This window comes from Xenopus laevis, chromosome 2S, assembly GCF_017654675.1.
Source record: "Xenopus laevis strain J_2021 chromosome 2S, Xenopus_laevis_v10.1, whole genome shotgun sequence".
NCBI lineage: Eukaryota > Metazoa > Chordata > Amphibia > Anura > Pipidae > Xenopus > Xenopus laevis.
Window position 1 is genome coordinate 106,667,463 of NC_054374.1, and position 14,390 is coordinate 106,681,852.

Sequence of the window (14,390 nt, forward strand, 5' to 3'; positions counted from 1 at the left end):
GACCCAGTGAGCTCAGCTGAGGTAAACATAAATAAAGCTTGGAAAGCTGGAGAACATTTCATGGGTAGCTACAAGCACATTCGCGTTTTACTGAGTCAAAATAGACATCTAACTTTAAAGTGGCAGTTCAGTACTTATGGCTTTCTAATAGTAAACCAGATTTCTTTTTGCTGTCTTTATTGTTTTTTTTTTTTTTTTAATGTAGGTTTTATAGGGGTTGTTTACCTTCCAAGCACTTTTTTCAGTTCAGTTGTTTTCAGATTTCAGATTCTGTAAACCAGGTTGTCAGCCTTCTCAACTGTTACATTGTGATACAAAAGTTTATAAATTGAATCTATCATCCATCTATCCATCTATCTAACCTCTTTACAGATACGCGCATGCACGCAGGCATCTAATTTGGCATCTTAATCTGATTTGATGTTGTAACAATTGCTGTGCAGACTGTAGTAAAGCTTGGAGGGCATGCTCAATAGAGGCTGAAGCTACAGCTGCTGCTGAGAAATTTATCATCTCTACGACTGTAAAATTGTAACGGTTTTTAAAGGCAACAATGTGACTTACTGAGCTGCTATTGATAACATTTGGGGCAGGGATCTTTAATTTTAAAAACTTTAGAAAAATGTTGAAAAAGACACCAGAAAGCATATGAAGACAATCTACATAATACGTAATGGCCCTCATTCCCCACAAAAAGGGGGAGTAAGGATCACTTCTGATGGACAACTTTCTTTATGCAACTTTTTCAGGCAGAAGATAACTTACAGCCTGCAATTATTTTGTTCATGTTGGTAATTCCATGTGGACACGATGGTCTCATTGCGAACAGTATGGTTTTAACAAAGTGACTCTTAGGCAGGTCATTCACGGACAGACCCATTATTGTCATTGTTCTTTATATAGTGCTAACCTATTGTATTGAGCTGATGGATCAGGCTGATATGACTCTTGAAGTATCTATTTTAAGTACTTTTTTTTTTTTTTTTATAAACTTGGGTATTGGTATAAACATTCTTTCCATTCTGTAAAATAGAGCTAAATACATTTCCTCTCCCAAACACCGTTTTATCACCTCAAGGTTATCGGCGTAATTTGCAGGAAACTTTCATATCAGGACAGGAAAAAGGAAATCCTTCTTTGATTAAAATTGTACCCTGATTTGTCTCCATGTTAAAAAAAAAAAATGTAAATGCAAATTGATATTATGTGATTTAGTGCCAGTTTTCCTATGTACCAAGAAGCAAAACTCCAAAACAGTATTTATTCAAAATAATTGGATCTCAACATTTATCTAGTCTTCTGATATTAATCTGATTTTAATGCCACTAGGGGCGACAAACAGCAGTGGGCCTAGGGGTGCCCATTATGTAAATCCGGCCCTGAGCACAGAGTGATTTGCACAGTGTTGTATTTATAAATCTGGGTAAGATTGGTGTATTTAATGTGCAAGCAGAATTGTGAATTTTTACTCCTGTTGCAAATGAAAAAATATTTTTTTAGCTGTGACATCTGCCTATGCATTACACCATGACTTTGGTGGCGGAAACAATATTCGCAAAACAATCTTTTGCAAATTTAAATTGCTATATTCACTCAAAACGACCTTGCACAATGGCTGCACTCATGTAAACACCCATATCATCTCTGAGTCAAATATTTGTACACAATGCGAATTCACAAGAGAAGGAAAAATGGTCATAGCAGTGCAATATTTAAGCCTTTGGGAAAACACATGGGCAATATAACCATTTGAGAATAAATATGTGCTATGCACAATTTATAGATGACCCCACTGTTTTGTTTTAAACTCAGTCCAATATTTTTTTGCACAACGAAAAATCAGAATTACAATTTTTTTTAAACGCTTTTAGATCTGCTTTTAACTGTAATAGCTTTTGAAAGCAGTATTTTGTCTGTCCATTTATGGTCTCTTGCTTTTACAGTCAGAACCAGAAGTGCTTAAAGAGAAAAGCAAATCGTGAAAAGGATGCTGTGCTACATTTTACATTCCAAATTGGAAAAAAGCAGAAAAACTTTACAAACTAAAAAATTACCCTATTAATTATTAAAAAAACGAATTGCTTTGATACATTATTTCCATGGATACAACAAGCTAATACAGGTATGGGATCCGTTATCTGAAAACCCATTATCCAGAAAGGCCATCTCCCATAGACTCCATTTTATCCAAATAATCCACGTTTTTAAAAGTGATTTCCTTTTTCTCTGTAATAAACAGTACATTGTATTTGATCCCAACTAAGATATAATTAATCCTTCTTGGAGGCAGAACCAGCCTATTGGGTTTATTTAATGTTTACATTATTTTCTAGTAGACTTCTGGTATGAAGATCCAAATTACGGAAAGATCCTTTATCTGGAAGACCCCAGGTCCCACGCATTCTGGATAACCTGTCCCATACCTGTATACACAAGCTTACTTTTTAAGTTTATTACTTTTGTCAGTGTGCAGAAATGTCCACTCATATATTATTGGAATGAATTCAAATATCCATATGTAAGCTCCTTTTGTTTCTTTGACACTTAGCTCTTAAACTTTAATGTCACTGTACTTTGTATTTATTACTGTAATCACCCCTGTTCTATTAATTTAATGTTCTGCTGTACAGTGCTGTGAAAATAGGTAGCACTATATAAATAAAAATATACATACATTATTATTAAGGTAAATATCATAATATGTTCTACGGTATTTTCCACTACGTGTTCAGAATCTATACAATTAATTAGAAACAGGAACAGCAAAGTGCAGGGACAGGACAAGACAGTACAGACTCAGCAGATGTAATCTTCATCCTTTGACACAATTCATTTGCATGGAATGTTTGTATGTTATTATTGTAACCACTGATTACATAAGCCCATTGAAATTATTATAGGCTAAATACAAGTGACTAACATAGGTTTGACTATTCAGGTCATGAGGCAGAAAGCTCCGACAGGTAGTAGTGATGGAAGGCTCATGTTTCTGCATGAATATTTCAAGTGTTGGGCACAGGAGCTATAAACACATTGGTGTACTTTCTCTTTCATTTTAGAATTTTCAGGAAGTATTCCTATGAGTTGGTACACTTCCAGCCCATCAAAATAGCATTTTCAGAAACCCCTCACCCAAGGTTGTATAACTCCTTTAGTTTTAAACCTAATGGGACTTGTACTAACATTGATAATAAAGCTTTTGATTTTACAGCCAAGTTATTAAGTGAGTTTCATTTCTCATTGCTGTACAGGGCATGAATTTTATAGCTGGGTATCTGATTCTTTTGACAAAAGATGAGGAGAAAGCGTTTTGGTTGATGGATGCTCTCATTGGACGAATTTTGCCAGGTATGTGACATGACAGGATCTGGTTAGTTGATATGGATATAAGTGTAGGTAGAGGGGATTTTATGAAGGCTAATTAAAAACATTTCCTACACATATCCCAGGGCCAATTCCATGTGTAATACCCTAGAGTACATGGCATGATAAATGGCAAAATAAATGTAGTGTTAGTTTAGTATAAAATATAAAAAAGATACAGTGACAATTTTATTAAAGGGGACCCGTCACCCAAAAAAATTATTTGAAATCCTATTTTATCATGTTAGTCAAGCAAAATGAACTTTAATGACACTGTATAAATTATTTGAATCTTGTTTCCATCAGTCTGGGAATTCATAATTACAGCAAGCAGGCAGGAGCCATTTTGTGGACACTGTTATTAAGACAAGCCTTGCATCATCTCAGAATCATGTTTGTGCACCAGAATGGGGGACCCGATGTCCATCCCCATGCCCTGGCTACACAATTAAACGGTAAAGAGAACTGGGGGAATGTAGAGAGAGCAGTGACATCTAGGAAGTGCCTAATGGAGAGTGAAAGTAAGTGCTTGCCCCGCCTCTATGCCTAGGCATAGAGGAGGGGCAGGCAATATTTGATTGACAGCTGATATTTTTAAATGAGTTTACAACAGCTATGAATGCTTTAATAAAAAAAAAAGATTGGATTTCATATTTAATTTGAAAAGGACTTTTATTATACAGATTTTTATGCCTGGGTGACGGGTCCACTTTAATGCCAGAACACGTCGGGATAACAAAAGCGTCAATTCCATATAAAATGCTCCCAGACAAGGCAGTATAAATACAAGTTTCTTGTATAACAACCCCAAACACATGGCAGGACAACTGTGGTGCCAACTCAATGAATAATATTTCCATCCAAGCTTTCATTAAAATCCATATATATAACTAAGCTGTAAGGAATATATTTGGGTTTGGTATTCTCTGGAATGCTGAAGTTGGGCTATTCCTGCTGTAATAATAGGTTATACAACAATCACAAACTGTACCCTAGTAGCAAGCTAAACATGTAAAACTAAAGTTTGTTGTTGATTTCTATATTCTATTTAATTTTTGCTATTCTTTTGATAAGTGCAGCTTAGTTACATTATTTTAAAATTACAGAGGAAAAATTAACAAGAGCCCTCAGTTTTAGAGCAGTCAGTTGAACACCCTGTGTAGGTACCTTGGATGGTGCAGATTTGATTTTGACACAGGGCTACTACTTCTAGTAGTTGCAAGCAGTTCACATATGCAATTGTTTTACTGTGCTATACTAAGAGTTCAAGACTCAGCTCAGCTGTGCTGGGATTGACTAAACTAGATGATGAACTTTGAACGTCTCAGTCCAGATCAATCAATTAGCACATGAGAGAGGTGGTTATAAAACTGCATAGTAAAATAATTACCATTTGTGGATTGCCAGCAGCTAGTAAAAGTTGTGGGTGCACTGTTTCTGTTAACTCATTGGTGAAGCTACTTGGTAGAAAGACATCAACTTTGGCTATGGTGAAGTGCATCTGGGTGTTAAACTGTGTAGCTAGAAAAACTAGCACCTGAGGACTGTCGGCAAATAAAAAAGGGAATGGTGGTTTAAAGAGGCGCCTTCCAAGACTTGTCTTTTTTGGTTGTTGTTCAGGTGTTGCCAGTTAAAGGGAGGTTACTTGATAAAGAAACTGTGAAAGAAGGAAAAATTAAAAATAGAGCTAAGGTGAAAGTAATAACAGCTTTGCTCACATTTTATTTACCCTATTCTGAAGCTTCCTCTTCCCATCGCCTCCACATTAGGAACTTTGCGTGCTTACCCGCTTACAGAGATGAAGCACTGTTTTAATCAGGCACCGAGTCAGATCGTTCCTATTACACAGAGGCTCTTTTCTACTGCAGGTTACGTTTGCCGAGTTCCCAAGTAAGAGGAGATCAGTGAAACAAGTTTCGGACCAGTGGCGTAGCTAGATATTACTGGGCCCACAACAAAATGTCTAGAAGTTGACCTGTTTTACCAATATTTATTGAAATTGTATATAAATTAGGGCCTCATGGGGCCCCTACACCTCTTGTGCCCCCCCTGCAGCCTCAGGGTCTGCTTCCTCAGTAGTTACACCCCTGCTTTAGACCACTCCATGTCTACAACCACAGTGGCTACCTGGGTCTGGGCCCCTCTACCCTAATATCCAGCCTAACCTGGAGGGTCACTGCCTGGTGCTGCGCTCCCTACGGGTACCATTGTGTAACGGTTAATAAAAAGTAGGAGAATATTACTTTGTCCAAGAGAGTCTAAAGAACAGAGATCCACATCTGTTATTACATAGCATTACATCTATTTGTATTATATATTATAGAATTATATATTTAGTATTAATGCTTCACATAATGCATCTTCCTGTATTACATATGATTCATTTTATTCCCTATGCGCTATGTCTTATTTGCTACTTCATGTCTGCTGTCTGTTGACCCCATGTTAAGTTATCATAATAATTGGCTGCTAACTTGTGTATTTTGCTGCATATTACCCATTATTACTGCTCCAGTGTTATCCATTCATTTCTAGTCCAGCCAGTCAGTTTCTCTGGGAAGACTTCAGAAGAGCTAAATATGAATTACAACTCAACTTTGTGTTGTTTGTGACCAACCTCTAACTGTTGCTACCTCTGCAACAAAAAGCCCAAATCATATACTATGATGGTTTTTTTATTGTGTTTATTCTCTCTCTGTATTACACAAGGGTAGAACCCATAAAAACCAGCACATAGCTTTGCTCAGTCTACCACAGAATAATGAAAGCAAATCTCACAATGTTTACTGTAGGTTACTGGAAAAGTTTCCATTGTTTGTTAAAGACTGTACTGGGGTGTGTTTTAAGCTGGAGGACACCCTTTTTCTATTTACAAAGAAGGTCCTACTTTACAGTGTGTTTGATTTTTATAAAGTGAAGAGCTATCCTGTGATCTACACTATAGGCTTATATACTGTTTGTTATGTAAAAATTATCACACCAGAAAAACAGTGTAAAAAGCAATGTCAAATAAATGGTGTTCTTATAAATGTTTAAACCCAACAAGCTCCATGTTTAGGGGGTTATTTAATAAAGGGGTTCACCTTTAAGGTAACTTTTATTATGTTATAGAACGGCCAGTTCTAAGAAACATTTCAATTGGTCTTCATTGTTTATTTTTATATAGTTTTATAGTTATTTGCCTTTTTATTTTTCGGTCTCTTTGCAGCTTTCAAATGGGCGTCGCTGACTCCCTTCTAAAAAACAAAGGCTCTGTAATCTTACAAATGTATTGTTATTGTTACTTTTTATTACTGATCCTTCTATTCAGGCCCTCTCCTATTCATATTCCAGTCTCTTTTTTTCGAATCAATGCATGGTTGCTAGGGTAATTTGGACCTTAGCAACCAGATGGCTGACATTGCAAACTGGAGAGCTGCTGAATAAAAAGCTAAATTATTCAAAAACCTTCAATAAGAAAAAATTAAAACCAATTGCAAATTGTCTCAGAATATCACATACTAAGTTATCTCAAAGGTGAACAACCCCTTTAAACTGTGAAATTTTCTCACTTTTTTCTGTAAACCACTTCGACCAAATCCACACAATTCCCCCCCCCCAATTGATTAGTATATTTTCACAACGTTTCCTTGTGCGGAAAAAATCACAATAAAATCGTAAAAAAACACAATCCTACGAATTTCTTTTCATATTTTGCACTCATAACCTACAATTTTTTCATAGAATCGCCAAAAGCTACAATTTTTTCGGAAACCCAGCTATAATCCGGAAACCTTCCAATTGTTAATGTGACATTTGACATTTACATGTTCTCAGCAGGTCTGGAGTTGGAGTTGCATCAGTTTAATAGTGCTGCTCCAGCAGGTTTCTGCACTGAAATCTGCTTTTCAAAACAGCAGACAGATATTTTTATATTTAATTTTGAAATCTGACATGGGGCTAGACATATTGTCAGTTTCCCAGGTTCCTCCAGTCATGTGACTTGTGTTCTGATAAACATCAGTCATTTTTACTGCTGCACTGCAAGTTGAAGTGATATCACCCCCTCCCTTCTCCCCCCCCCCCCAGCAGCCCATCAGCAGAACACTGGGCTGGTAACCTGATAACAGCTCCCTGATAGATATAAGAACAGCACTCTCAATAGTAAAAATACATGTCCGTTACATTGAGTAGGAGAAACAATAGCCAGCCAGAAAGCAGTTCCATTGTGCAGTTCTGACTCTGAAAGCACATGACCAGGCAAAATGACCTGAGATGGCTGCCATCACACCAATATTACAACTAAAAAATACACTTGTTGGGTTAAATTTTATATGGTAGAGTAAATTATTTGTAGTGTAAACAGTGTAAGTTAGAAATAAAAACTACACCAAAAAAATCATGACAGAATCTAAAATTTAAAAAATCCTAAAATTTTTTATTTTACCCTTTTAAAAGTCCAACTAGAAAAACTTAAGCTTAATAAACAACCCCCTTAATGTTGATATTTGAAACCATTATTTTTAGGGCATAACTCATGCAAGTCAATGGGAAAAATCTTGTTTTGTGCTGAATATTAATACATAGAGTGATAAATGAAACATTTTACTCTTCATTGACTGGTTCATTGTTTTAATATTATTTATGCCCCTATACATGTTCTTTTTTTTAAAAGCAAAAATAGAACTATTTCAGACATTTTGTACTTTTTTTTGTTCTCCAGATGCCCACGATGCCTCAATGTGCAAGCATTTCTTTTTTTTTTTTGGGGGGGGGGTCATAAATGAGGATGACTTCAGGCAGTTTGACCCCACTTGTGTGAGGCATTGTGCATTGCGGAAATGCTCTTAGCTATAATAATGTGGATGGAATAATGTAGATTTCACTACAGTTAATCCCATCTACCTTTGACACATCTCTGAAATAGATTTTTTTCAGCTCCTAGAAAGTTGTAAGAACCACTATTAGGTGCAATTGAAATGAAACAAATGTTCTACTCTTGATCCACGTGTAAAGTAGTGTATGGCAGAAAATTAGGAATTTAAAGATTAACATTTTATTTCTGGATACCACTGATCTGGATATTACAATAAGGAGATTACACGTATTAATGTAAAGTGATGGTCTTATTTTTGGCAGTGTGTTCTTAAGCTGCTAGTTGCTAAGTCCAAGGTCACATGCGGCTAACTCCTTTATCTCTGTGATAAGCTCCTAGCCTGAGAAGCCAGGGTTTGTGTGGGACTGAGAGTCTGCACTAGGCATCACATACCTTAAATAAGCTGGATGTCTACAAATGTTTTTTGGTTATGTTTGTACACCAAGGATCATGCAGAGATTTTTATGAATTTTAATATAGCAATTAATTTAGTAGTAGGTGTAGTAGAGTAATAGAAAACCAACAGGCCTAACAGTCATGACATGCTGCTGATTCTGTGTAACTGAATCATTAATTGGGGCTTGTTCAAAATAATAGCAGTGTGGAGTTTAGTGAGGTCATTCAGTCTGTGAAAAAACAGGAGTCAATTACAGCTCTTATTTTAAGGGGTTGTTTACCTTCCAAACATTTTTCAGTTGTTTTCAGACTTTTTTCAATTACTTTCCATTATTTATTTTGAAGTTTAAAGTTGAATGTCTCTGGTGGTTGAGTCTGAAAGCTCAGTAATTTTAAACTGTTACAATTTTGCAACATTTAGTTGATACATTGCTCAGCAGCATCTCCGAATTGAAACAATAGTTGCTAATATTTCAAACAGCCGACTAATTAAACTCGGCGATTCTGCTCAGCAGGGACAAAGATAAGAAATGTATCAACTAAATGTATCAATTTACAGGGTCGGAGACCCCTTCCTCCCAGAGCTGCTTTAGAAGGTGAAAAATGACACTTTAAACTTCAATATTAGAAAATGTATAGTAATTGGAAAAAGCTGAAGAAGAAATGCCCTTGAAATGGGTGTTTCAACAAGACAACAATTACAAACAATTCCAAACAATTCCAAACACACCAGTAAATGTGCAACATCTTGGTTCCAGACCAAGATGGACATTATAGAGTGAGCCTCTATAGAGCCTCTCGTTCCCAGAAGTTGGTTGACTCCATGCAACGCAGATGTGCAGCAGTTCTCAGAAACTGACTTTGTGCTGTTGAAAAACGTTGGCAAATCTGCATATTTGGTGAGATGCAAGACCATGTCTATCATATAATATGTCCTTGTTTTTTTTTGTTTTTTTTAAATGAACTTCTAAGAGCTGGGTTTTACAGAATCATAGATCACAATTCAGATGTGAGGATGATGTTTGTGGTTTAACACCAAGGAAGGAAAGAAATTGGAAATACCTTTTATCCTTTTCTTATATCCATATTTATCCAGGAGTCCTTTCATTCTCTCTTATAGATTACTACAGCCCTGCAATGACTGGACTGAAAACTGACCAGGAGGTTCTGGGGGATCTAGTGAAAAAGAAGTTGCCAGCGGTGTCCCAGTTGATAGAAGCACATGGGGTGATGTGGACTTTATTGGTATCCCGCTGGTTTATTTGCTTATTCATTGACATCCTCCCTGTAGAGGTACGTTCTCCCCTCCTTCCTTCATTCACCTTTATGGCAAATTTTAATATGTTATAGAATTTCCCTTACTTAGCAATCTTTCAATCAGTCTTCATGTTTTATTATTTTATAGGTTTTGAAGCATTTGCTTTCCTCTGCTGCCTTTGTGCTGCTTCCAAATTGGGGTCACTGTCCCTGGCAGGGTTAAATTTACCCTTTCAGGTTAATTTCTGCAACAATTGCACCAGGGTGGATGTTAGTCCCTTTGTTCAATGGCTATTGCAGTAATTGTCACACATTTCATTTGTCCAAACCAAACAAGGTTAATAAAATGACCACGGTAGAGACAATTTGACTAGGAAGTCCTTTTACTGTTTTTGTCCACCCAAACAAGTCTGTTTTTTCCTTGATATCTCTGCCTGTATTTTAGCGCCACCTAGTGCTCAAACAAATTCAATGCTATGGAACCTAAATGTATAATAAGTATGTTGGAGTGCTGTACACATTTTTTTCCACTTTTGTGTTGTTTTGATAATGTCTCTTATTTTTCCAGACTCTAGTGAATGCACTAAATATAATGCATTTTTTTTCCTGCTTAATTTGTCTGTGACTGTAATTAAGAAGTATCATAGTAACATTTACTTATTCCAGTAGCTGTTTTGCATTTACATTTACCCTTTAAAAGCCAGTATTTGCGGTAGCAAAACTTTTTCTTTATTTTCTGCAGAGAGCAGTTAACAACATTATGATTTATAATGCAATATCAAAAGGTCAACAAATCTTTAAAACTGCATTTTTAATATTTGATGCAGAAAAATAAATGTCTCAATTTGTGTTTTATTTCGCTTTCCTTTTTTTACCATAAATCATACCAAATGCCATTTATAGCAGCTTATGTATCAATAGATATGTGAAACATTCCCAAATAATTCATTAGATATTTATTGTCGAGGAACTGAATTGAAGGTTCATTATTCAGTAAATTTACAGCAAGATTTTTTTTCTTTAAAAATGAATGTACTTACTGTTCTAATGCTTCTATGTGGATGAAGTTCTAATCTGCATTAATATTCCTGTATGCAATGTCACTGTATTTACATATTCTCATATACTATGGGGTAGATTTATTAAGGGTCAAATTTAAAATTTCTAAATTTTTTTATGGTCAAAACTGTCAAATTCGACTAGAGATTTATCCAAACGCGATTTAAGTTTTTTTAAACAATTTGAATTTGATTATCGAGATTTATGAAACTCTGGACCTGTAAGAACTCGAATTGGACTATTTGCCACCTAAAAATTCATGTATAAGTCAATGGGAGAGGTCCAGTGATCAATTCGGAGGTGTTTGAAGTCTTCCTGACATTCGGCTTTTTTTCAGACAAAAAACTCGAACCGAGTTTTGTCGAATTTGATTCTAGTTTTTGGGTCGTTAAAATTCGTCCGGGTTTTAGATATTCGTTTGTTTTTTTTTTTAATTAAATAACCCCCAGTCGATTTTAGAGTATATTCAAATTTAAGGGAGTTTAAAAAAAACTCACATGAATTTGAAAAATAATCTTAAAATGCCATCTTCTTAATTTATTTAATGTTTATATGAGTTTTTAGTAGACTTTAAGAGGCAGATTTATCAAGGGTCGAATTTCGAAGTAGAAAAAACTTCGAAATTCGACCAGGATTTTATACATCGTACGATCGTACTTCGAATCGAACGATTCAAACAACTTTATCGTACGATAAACGTGCAATTTGGCAGGTTTAAGTTGGCGAAGTATTGAAGTCTAAGTTTTTTTTTTTTAAGAGACAGTACTTCGATTATCGAATGGTCGAACAATTTTACTTTGAATCGAAGGTCGAAGTCGTAGTAGCCTATTCGATGGTTGAAGTATCCAAAAATTACTTTGAATTTCGATTTTAAAATTCCCTCAAATTCACTTCGACCCTTGATAAATCTGTCCCTAAGTATGATGATGCAGATTACAGAAAACCCCAGGTCTTGATCATTCTGGGGAGCAGGTCCCATAACTGTAACGTAATAAAGATGTCTTTAGCTACTCCACGAACCATAATACCCCAACTGTTTTAGAGCTAGAAATGAAATATGCATTCTTGAGCTGGTCAGCTTGCTTTATTCATAGATTTATTGTAGTTTCCCATCACAGTGCCAGGAAGAAGAATATCAAACTACCCCCACCACCTTTGTGCAGCTTGTACTCTCGGCCACTGTTAGATGGAAATGTAATATGGTAATAATATATGTGTATAATATAGTAATAATATATGTGTATAATATATGTATATTATTTTTTCTACTGTGTTGTTTGGAAACAGATGCAAGGCAGGTGTCTGGCAACTCCCATTTCTGTTGCGTTCCTGAAAATATAATTTATTTTTTCAGACTGTTTTGAGAATTTGGGACTGTTTGTTCTTTGAAGGATCAAAAGTTCTCTTCCGTGTGGCCTTAACACTAATCAAACAATATCAAGCTTTCATATTGGAAGCCAGGAACTTTCCAGATATCTGCGATAAATTTAAAGAGATCACAAAGGGCGAGTTTGTTACAGATTGTCACTATTTTATGCAGGTAAGATGTGTGTCATTTACGTGCTCTTATCTGTCTATCAGCGTTATCTGTTTCTTATCGTAGAGTGAATGAGCCATGAATGCTGCTAAAGATATGAGGTGCACTTTCTATTCCTCCTTTTTTCAACCAATCTGAAATTCCAAAGGCATGTGCCTCTTCTGCCTACTCCTAGTTCAGGCCCTGCTATAGTTGTACATGTGACTATTTGTGGTGTTGTTTTGACAGCTGATCCAAGCAGTATATCACGGGAACATTCTGTTTTAGAACCGTAGAGGGAATAGAAAGTCCAAACTTGAATTGATGTAACTTTACTCAAGCTGCTTCTCTGAGCAATTTTGTAATTTACATTGTTTCTGTTTTTAGTTTTATACTTAGGCAGGCTTCTTAAAACTCTTCCCTGTCTGTGCATTTTCTATGCCTTCCTGAATTCCGTTTAAAGAAATACTATACCCCAGAACAATGTAGGTCTTTATTGAAAACATTGCATAAATATCGCTTATATGGAAAACCCTGCTTCATCTAAATTATTTTCATAAAAATATAGTTTAGTAGTGACACTGGGTAAATAGAAAACCTGCCATTTTATGTACTAGTGGCCGCCTCCTGGCATGTACCATTCACTGTCCTTCTACACAAAACAAGGACATACATAAATGTTAGGTCACATAAGCTAATTAATGGACAAAGTTCTGTTTTTTTTACTCCCAAGCCACTTCCTGTTACAGTTAGAGCTGCATTGTTTCCTGTCAGGTGATCTGTGGGGCAGCACAGAGGCCGTCTCACAATGGTGGCTCAAGTGAAAACATAGAAAAGGAAAATATTTACTGATATGTATATTCCGATTTGGTAAGATTATATAGTAGGCCACTTTATATGATATAAACTGTGTGTTAAGCATTTATTCTGGGGGTACAGTTTTCCTTTAACCCTCGTGTTTCAAGCTGAGCCAAAAGCCTGGTATTGGTAATCTTAAATTGCAAATATCTCAGAAACCTATTAAAATAGAAAATGAATGCAAATTGCAAAAGTGTTGCTCTGATTTACACATCTGTATATATGCCAAGTTGTAAACTTGAAGAGAGGGGGCGGGGAAGCCCATATAATCCAGTTTAAGATTTTGCCTCAAGAACCATCATTACAGTTGGACAGAGCAGTTATACATTTATTATGCATTAAATCTGCCCTTCTCCTTTAACTGCACACATGAGAATGGATTCTCTGTACCCCCACCCCTTTCCTTCAGCCAGTACAATTTGGGCTCTCGAGAAAGTGATTATACAGTATGTGGGTAGTAATTGACACCTTAATATTTACTAAAGTTAGTCCAGGTGCAGTAACTAATGGCAAAACGTTTGCTTTTAAACAGGTTGCCATTAAATGCTACCTAGTGCTTGATTGCTGAAGGTGACTAGGCTTGTAGCAAACTTTACAGCTTTTATAACATAACCCACTTCATCACTATCTCCCTCTTTGTCCCACAATACCTCTGCAAAGCCCGGGGTAGAAGAAAGTACAATGCAGTTGATTCTTGTCTCTTTGCAGAAAATCTTTGCAGAACCTGGCAGCTTATCCAAAACTACCATTGACAAGCTGAGAGAGAAGCAGAGACTCCAGCTGGCTAGTGAGGAGAAGTGAATCTACTACAGAGCGAATCATGACATTCCTTCCATACAACTGTTGCACTGAGCCCGTTGCACACCAAGTACAGTTCCAGCATTCCTGGCAGTAAGTGCTTAACACAAGACAAATGATTGTTATTATCTACCTGCCCTTAAGTGCTTCAACCACTTTGTACTCTTTTTTCAAATGTCTGAATCTGACCAAATGGAATATGCGCAAGAGTTTTTGTAAATATATAATACACAGAACCCAGTGTGGAGCCTGCAACTCAAGTGGAATAAAAAATATTTATTTCCAAAA

At 36.1% G+C, this 14,390-nt stretch overlaps 1 protein-coding gene across 1 annotated transcript in view; it reads left to right on the forward strand.

Moving 5' to 3' along the window:
• Positions 1-14,390, forward strand: part of grtp1.S (growth hormone regulated TBC protein 1 S homeolog) — a 28,477-nt gene extending 14,087 nt beyond the window's left edge. Inside the window, 4 exon segments of the mRNA NM_001092718.1 lie at positions 3,252-3,348; positions 9,735-9,907; positions 12,285-12,470; positions 14,013-14,390. Coding sequence (NP_001086187.1) covers positions 3,252-3,348; positions 9,735-9,907; positions 12,285-12,470; positions 14,013-14,105 — 549 coding nt within the window. The 3' untranslated portion in view covers positions 14,106-14,390.